The following is an 8,761-nucleotide window of genomic DNA, read 5'->3' on the forward strand; positions in this document are numbered from 1 at the left end:
TTTATTTTCGTATAAGTATTTATCCTTGTCGGGTTCACACAACCACGTCGAACTCGAAGACGCGTGAAGTAATCACGATTGATTAAAATATCGAGAGGCAACGCCAAAACAAGCACGAACCAACCAATCATCAATTACAATCGATCGCCGCGGTCGACACACAATCAATTGCAACAGTCGAAATTACAACCTACCTTACCATCGATCAAATGCAGACGTCTTTGTGGCGATAGATCGGCGATGATTGGGCTTGCTTGTTTGACGTGTATCTCTCGATTGAGTACAAACCAGCAAATGCTAGTTTGATTCTGATTGCAAATCAGTCGGAATATCATAGTTCGATACAGTTGATTGCCTCCGTTCGTTACAGGTCCGTCCCCGACGTGCAATTCGACCACGCGTCAAACAGGTACTATCATTACAAAAAACCTAAATAAACTCATTGTAATACAAAAAATATTTAGCTTGTGTAGCGCTGTTGACAGGAAGTTGTTGTTGCTATGGAAACAACGTGACGGAGATTAATGGAGAAAAGTGATATCTACATATAAAGACGGAGAAAGTAAACGGTTAAGTGTTAGCACCCCCCGAACAAGCTCTTCTGTTGATATTGGAGATTTCAATAAATTCAATTTGAAAGACCTAGGGCGAGATGTTTTTGTTTGGGGGCTTTTTGCAGGGCTTCGTGCGCAATCCTGTGAGGAGGAGGTGGTAGCCGTTTCAGTCTCCAGTGTTTAAAGTGCGATTGCGAACTGCTTGTTGTTGTTTTGGGTGACCCACGTGTGTGTGGCGATGCGTCAACAAGGAAATATGTCGTCGACGATATTTTGAAGTCGACGCATCGATGTCGACGCTTCGCTACAGCACTAGTGCACAGCTGATTGAAGCAGGTGAGTCGAGGTTGAGCCGGGAGCGACAGCCACCACGTCCACACAAACAACACAGAAAGGGGGAAACAAACAAACACACAGGAGACGGCTGGAGCAGTGCAGCCACCACAGCGTTACCTAATGCAACTCCACACTACTACGGTGCTGTGTACCGGAGGGGAGAGAGAGAGCAGCGAAGGGAGGGAGAGAGATGTAATACGGTTTCCTGATAAACGTTTTGTTTGATAGGCTTCAGCTGTGGAGAGGTGCAGGGAGGTGGATGCACCTCGCACAACGCACCTAAGAATGAAAGCTAGCTCTGGTCCTTTTCCTGTTAGGGAAACTGTGGACTTGATGTCCTGACAGGCTGGAGTTTGTGCAGGCTGCACAAACTCCAGCTCACCATGATTAAAAATGGTGAAATGCAATATAAAATTACCTAAAATATACCAGCTCACTAAATCACAACTGCTCAAACCAACTACAAACTACTACCGCGGATTGGGCAGAGAAGGAGTCTGAGAAAGTTGCTCCCCCATGTGACGTAATATGACGCGTTTGACGTTAAAAAAAAGCAGTTTTTAGTACAGAGCTCAAAACGGCTCCTTTTCCTCTGAATTCCTGCCCTTACGTCTTGTAAAACATATCAAATCCTGCATTAACTTTTTTAGTTGTAATTTTCAAGCAAGGTTAAGCATAAATGTAGAAAAAAAAAACCCTGCAAGTTGCTCTTTAATGTCAGAGAAACGACTGCCGTCTCTTACTCGTTGTAGACTTTCCACGCGTTGGTTCCGTACTGCGACATGAGCTCCAGGTTATCAATTCGGACCGCCTGGTGCTCTAGCTGGGCCATTGAGTTATTCACGCACTCCTGCCAGGCTGTGATGTCATTCTTCTGTCCGGCTGACGGTGCTGGAAGCTCATATCTTCACAAGAGAAGAAAAAAACTGTCAATAATTTACATAATTTAAAGCCACAGAGCAAAAACATTGATGAAAAAGTCAATTTAATAAAAAATACACCCACCATTTGTCTAAGTTACAAGTGCACCTGTACATTGTTGGTATTTATATCCTTTTTAGTGTATACAATGTGATATACACAAATTGATCTAAGTGTTGGTTTTAGAAATTACAAGAAAATCCCCTATTTCTGCTAAAATAAAATTGTCACATTAGCTGAATTTAGTAAATAAGTATGATGTTACACTGTTGCTTTTGTTTAAGTTTTTTAAACTCAAGTGTTGATTTGTGTTCCATGAAATTAGTTCACTTATTGGTTTGATACAGATAAGTTTACCTAGTAGTTTAATTTCAGGATGTGAATAAAAGGCAAATAAAATGAGCAGATTAACATAATAAAAAGGGGCCCTTCTATGCTATTTTTCAGGTTTATATTTGTATTTTGTGTCTCTGGCACATGTTTACATGCTTCAATGTTCAAAAGGGTGTTTATGTTTCCTCATACTCCAGCACCTCTTTTCACCCTCTGTCTGAAGCCAGAGCCCAGTTGGCTAATATTGAACATATTTAAAAAGCTGACCGTGTAAAAAATAACATATCCATCACTGAAATAATAGCAGTGCCTTAACACTTTATTATTAGGTGGCCATAGAGACATGCAGGCGTTCTGCTGCGGTGTGTAGGGTTTTACCTCTTCATGCTCAGGAGTTCCATTGGCTGCCGAGCCGCCAGCCGCTCAAATTCATTCCTCATAATTTCTGTCTAATGGGTGAGAAGGGAAAAGAAGAACTATTATTTCTGTTACACTGGCCGAAGCTTTGAAAAACATTTCGGAGGAGTTTGTCACCTCAAAAGTAGCAAAGTCAGGTATGGTGAGGTAGCTCAGGTAGTTCTTCGTTGGTCTGTATCTCCTGGTCTCCTCTTCCACCAACGCTCCAGCCTAGAGAACAAATTACATAGAGACATGTATGTTTATACAGGCAAAGCACTACACCGACCCCATTTCTTCAGTTTTAACTATCGTTTAAAAATACTCTGATACAGGTGATGTTTAACTAGATGTTGCAAGCAGATTACATTTTCTTTCAGTTTTAGAAAATGCCACCACTTTTTAACCATTTTCCAATAACCCTAATTTTGGGAAGATTGGAATAACAATTCAGAGCCAACTTTGGCAATAATGTGAGGAAGGGCCAGGAGGGTCCTGTGTACAAATATTGACAGAATTATTTGACCATTTTTAGTACATTGTGTTACTGCACGTGCGTGTATGGTTTTGCACTACATTTGTATTTTAGTCATTGACTTATTGTGGTAGGATATCCAAATGTTACATATAGTTACTTATAAACTGTTCATTAAGACAATTTGCGACCACCAAAGACAATCTTAACTTATGGTCTAAGGTTTTTTTTTTTTTTAAATAAACATTTAATTATTTGCGAGCGAGAATTGTTTACAACAGTCTTTACCAATGCTAATAGTAGGCCTACGCTCCTTACTACCGGAAGTTATACTCTAGATTAAAACACTAACGTTACCTATCGTTGGCTTAATAATTAATTCATGCTAAACATAGGTAGGCCTATAGCTTACTATGGGAACTCTTAGAGCTGTAGATTCTAACAGCAAAGTATCCCATTGAAACGTGAATTGAGCCATACAGTGTGCCTTGTCCACCTGGGTTAGCATGGTTAGCTAACACGCTGCTGTTATTCCTGTTTACTCACCGCTTCTCGCACACCTGCTGCATCGTAGCCTTGGTCAAAATATGGCAAGGCATCGACAAACACTTCACCAGCTACTGAAGCCGTCCCGGCCATTTTTAATCAGTCTATATTGTAAAGTTTGTTTAATTGTTGCCTGTTTTATCTATAGAAATAACACTCCGGCCAATTTAAATAAAGGTCTTCCGGTCTGGACCTTCAAAATAAATCCCGACAGGTAGTGGTTGTTTTGTTGCTGACATCTAGTGGACTGGAATGTAACTACCTCTATGTGAACCCATATTGTTATTTTGCTTTTTTACTGTAGAAGTGATGAAAACACAATCAAAGCATTTCAAAGTTCATTTAACTTTCCATCAACTATATTTTATATATATCATATATATCATCATATATATCATATCATCAGCACCTTCTACGGGCTTTTCTATTTGAGCTGGATCCAACTGAGATGGGCATTGTTGTCCAGCAAACACAAGACTCACCAGTCCTAATTTGTTTGATTGGTGGATGGACATTATTATCATTACACTCAACTGTGTATTTTTATGTTTGTCTTTGTGCTGAAAAGCAACATTTCCAAAGGAAATACAACATATATCTTACATTTACACTGTAAAAAAAGCCCCCCTCTTAATCAAAAAGGCCCTCCAAAAACAAAAAGACACATTGAGAAGTTTTGTCAAAACTGTTAGTACACTGAAAAAACTGAACCGCTTACTTTAATTAAATGTATATGTCAACAAATCTCACATAACTGTATTAGGTTAGTTGAAATAAATAAAGATGAACCTATATTCTTAATTTAAATCTAATATTATTGCTTTCAACTAACATAATACAGTTTTGTGAAATCGGTTGACATAATACATTTAATTTAAGTCAACGTTTCAGTTTTTTTAAGTTTAGTTAATTATCCAAGGAAGAGCTACATCTGTGCCATTTACTTATCTTTTATGCATCCTCTTCTCTCTGCATTCTTGCAGAAGTGCCACCGGCCCTAATACTAAACCGCACACAGACACTTTTTAGTATATGACTGTCAAAGAAACATTACAAAACATCCTACTTCCTCATTTAGGAACATGGGGAAACAACCATTTTCACAAGTGGGTACAGACTCAGCAAAGAACCACAGCCCTAACATTAAGGGCAAGGGCAATACTCTCCATATTCTACAAATTAGCGTTCATTAAGCTAATCCATGTTGGTTAATGTTTTCCGTTACTAATGCAATCAAAATTAATAGAAAAAGTCTGCTCCAACTCTAAAGCTGTGAAGCTGATATAAACATGTACACAGTTTACTCATTCATTTAAACTAAATTAGTTTTGATTTTAAATTATACATATTTTAATTTCACAGCAGGTGATGTAATCGCTGACAGAACTGGGGGCCAGATGCAAGCCAGCTGTGCCAACTACACACACCACCCCTCCCTCATTCTCCTCTTCCTGTGGGGTTAGGGAAAGATAAAAAAGCAATATGCTGTGATATCAAGACTTTCATTAATTTTATTTATAACAAATATAGGTTTTGATCATACTTGTTTTTTTCAAATCCTGATCCTATTTAAACATTCCACATACTTACCTTTGTGGATAAGTATTGTGCCTCTCTACTTAGCGTGGTAAAACTCAACCCATGTTTTAATTCGCCCCCAAAAAACGTTATATTCCCATAGGAATATGAAACAACATGCAAATGAACAATGCAACAACCATGTCCATAGAATGAATGAATCCATATATAAACATACGTTTTCAGTGCTGCTTGTGCACAAGCACATTTGGGTATTTAGAGTGCATTCAGGTAAATTCAGAAAGACAGTTTGATTAATGTTGTGTTTTGTTTGAAACTTAACGTTTGCATAATATGTCCCCTAAAACAGTTTCCTGAGAGTTTTGGGCCTTGTCTTTTTTTTTTTATCCAACACTTTTGTATTACATTGCACGCCTTTTAAATACTGTGTGTTCTGAAAAGTACTAAACAAATAAAAATGATTACTGTATCAAAACCTATGATAACACCTATGGAACAGAATGTCTTGTAGGGCTATTTAGCTTTAAGATACAATGAATGTGCCATGCAATTGTAACAATTGTAATTGCACGTTCAGAACTACTTTTTGTTAACATTGTTGCACTCAAATGGATACAATCAGAAAAGAAATAGTTAAGCAATTCCACTACAATGTAATTATTTAAAAACATAGCACTTATATAATCGTTATTATACTTTTTGTGAGGAAAATGCAAACAGATCCGAAAGATAACAACTTAATAAAAGTCGGATCTTGGTTGACGTCATGACGTAATCGTACGTATTCCTGCTCCGAACATTTACGCAGTACGTGGTTGCAGCGGTTCAAAGAGGAAGGAAGATGGCGGATAACAAAGGCGAGGATGATATGGAATCGTCTGCAAACTCGGACGCCGTGCCTTCAGCGCAAGATAACGAGCAGCCAGAAACAAAAGAGGAAAGTGCAGTAATATTTCCAGAAGCGAACACAAAAGTCGGCGAAGAAACAGAGTCCCAGGATACCGCGAACGAGGCACCGACACCCACAAGCGACGGCGGGGACGTAAGCAACGGCGGGGCTGCTGTAGAGGGAGGGGAAGCGAACGGTAGGACTAGTAACAGCCCAGCGGAGACCAGCACCACCAATGCTGAGCCGACGGCAGCTGAAACCCTGCCCGCCGTGGATGCTCCTGTTGGCGGACCCAGCACTGAAATGTCCCCCCCTGCTACTGCTCCAGCGGGCGCGCCGGTATCGACCCCCTTTAATTTTTTGGATACGTGCGCAGTGTGTAAACAAAGTCTTCAGAGCCGAAACTGTGATCCAAAACTTCTGCCTTGTCTGCACTCCTTTTGCCTGAAATGCATTCCGCAACCAGACAGACAGATAAGCGTACAGGTGCCTGGACCACACGGGCAGACGGACACACATATAGGTGAGTTTTTCACCATTAACGCTAAGAACCACGAACGTATACCTGTACACAGCTCTCAAACCAATGGCTGCCTGTCAGAAGTTTGTTTTAGCTTAAAGTTGAAAGGGAATCGTATATGTGAATTTATTTCCGGATGCAATAGATAGGAGATAACTGACACCTATTGGTGATCTGAGACTGTACACCTAGTGTGGAATTCACAGATGCTTACCGGCAGACAGCAATTGAGGTGCAGGTAGAAATATCACCCGACACTGGGGCAAAACTCGGTGTCAGAGCCTCATACTATTGTTTTAAAAAAAATAAGATATATAATGCTATAACTTTATTTAATAACACATTAATGCCGTTTTATGGCATTCTATTCTGTGCCTTTTTCAAATAAAAAAAATTATATAATGCATTTGTATAACATTTATACACTGTGCATTTCTTCAATTACATATGTCTTGCCTTTTTTATGACGATATATACTTTGACTTTTGTATTTCATTTTATGGCATATTATGTGACTTTTTATAGCCCTTTTTTGCCAGACTATGATCTTTTTTAATTGTGTATTTTGCCATGACATACCATACCATCACCTTTTTATGATATATCCTAATAACACTTTCAGGATAAATAGTTGAATGTCAAATTGCATTGGCAGGCCTGTTTTAGGTAAGATACACAACTTTGTTGATGTTCTATTATAATGAACTTGGTTAGTAAGGCAATATTTCAATTTGACACATTTCCAATGGCTTCTGCAATGCCAATAAATCCCAAGGTTGAGTGATATATTCCCCACACCTAAAATATTGTAATTGTAATTCATATATATTTTTTAAGAAATAGGTTTGCGCAGTTAACCAACATTTAATTGTAATTACAATATAGGCTAGTTCAATATTGAAAATGCAGGAGCAACAATATTTGTTAGAGGTAAAATATGTTTAAATATTTTTTCCATATTAGGGATTGTGGTGCTACATACTTGTCCCGGCCCACAATCTGTATTCTTCTACAGACCTAATACAATGTATTTTTTAGGTACAGATGATCAAATGAAATACATTTTTCAATTATAATCACAATAGTAAAGCAAAAAGTATCTATCCTTCCAGTGTCGTGAGCCATATTTTCAAAATAATCACAATTAGTGATTTATTTTCCAGAAATTGTGCAGCCACACTTGTCATAGGATTAAGAAACTTAATCATGAACTTGAGTGGATCCTATAATCAAAACCTGCAGACTACTAATCAACATTAACAACCAATATCTATGGTGGCCCTGAAGTGCAAGTCAAAACAACATTTCACAAAACACGACAGCATTTCACAAAAAACGACAGCATTTCACAAAACACCACAGCATTTTAGAAAACACTACAGCATTTCAAAAATTACGGAAAGGGTATTCATTTAGGGAGAACACTTCTTGTTTGTGATTGGACAGAGCCAGCCGGAGAAGCACTGCTGTGATTGGTTGTTTCGCTGCCAGTCAAGAAATTACGCTTTTTGATTGGTCAGCACCCGACAGCACAACATCAGCCGTTAGCTGTTAGCACACAGAGCTCCTCATATCTGTTCAGAAACTGGACAAAAGTTAAAGAAGTACAAACCACAGACTGTCTGTGCAATGGACGAATACAGTCGCTGGTTTATTTATGTCTGTATGACGTTGTTGTGAGTGTGGTCGGAGCAGCTACAGGTGAGTTTAGCCTGATCGATCCGATTCCATTCAGAAAACACTAGGGGTGTTACGGTTCACAAACATTTCGGTTCGGTACGTACCTCGGTTTTTAGGTCACGGTTCGGTTCGGTACGTTTTCAGTACAGCAGAAAAAATTATCAAAAAATCTAAAATATATATATATATTTTTTTATTATTATTAAACTGTGAATAATGTATTCACTCAAATAAATACAAAATATAATAAAAAATTTAAGGTGCAGCATTTCGATGAACTGAAATAATCTGTATTTGAACTTTACTGTACTAGTACTCACCTAAGCAGCCAGCTTGACATTAGGACTTGCTTGTCATTGTATTTTCATGTTTTTTTAAGAAAAATGAACTTGTCCACATTGCTTGCCGAAAGGGCAGATCTGCTGGCACTAACAATATCTCCTGCTGTGGAGAACACCCTCTCGCTAGGGACAGAGGTAGCAGATACAGCCAGGTAGCGCTTTGCTAACATGGCACTAAACTCTTTAATAATGCATTTAGGATATTATATAATATATATATAATAATATATA

At 38.5% G+C, this 8,761-nt stretch overlaps 1 protein-coding gene across 1 annotated transcript; it reads right to left on the reverse strand.

Moving 5' to 3' along the window:
• Positions 1 to 1,581: 1,581 nt before the first annotated feature.
• Positions 1,582 to 3,762, reverse strand: bcas2 (BCAS2 pre-mRNA processing factor). The gene is made up of 4 exons (XM_010784262.1): positions 3,562 to 3,762; positions 2,679 to 2,771; positions 2,523 to 2,593; positions 1,582 to 1,795 (listed from the first exon to the last, which is right to left on the reverse strand). Exons 1-4 carry the CDS (start codon positions 3,652 to 3,654, stop codon positions 1,630 to 1,632), a joined length of 423 nt encoding a protein of 140 aa, XP_010782564.1. The 5' UTR covers positions 3,655 to 3,762; the 3' UTR covers positions 1,582 to 1,629.
• Between the last annotated feature and the right edge of the window lie 4,999 nt (positions 3,763 to 8,761).

The sequence above is a fragment of the Notothenia coriiceps genome, unplaced genomic scaffold (genome assembly GCF_000735185.1).
Source record: "Notothenia coriiceps isolate Sejong01 unplaced genomic scaffold, NC01 NC01_scaffold00026256, whole genome shotgun sequence".
NCBI classification, from domain to species: Eukaryota; Metazoa; Chordata; class Actinopteri; order Perciformes; family Nototheniidae; genus Notothenia; species Notothenia coriiceps.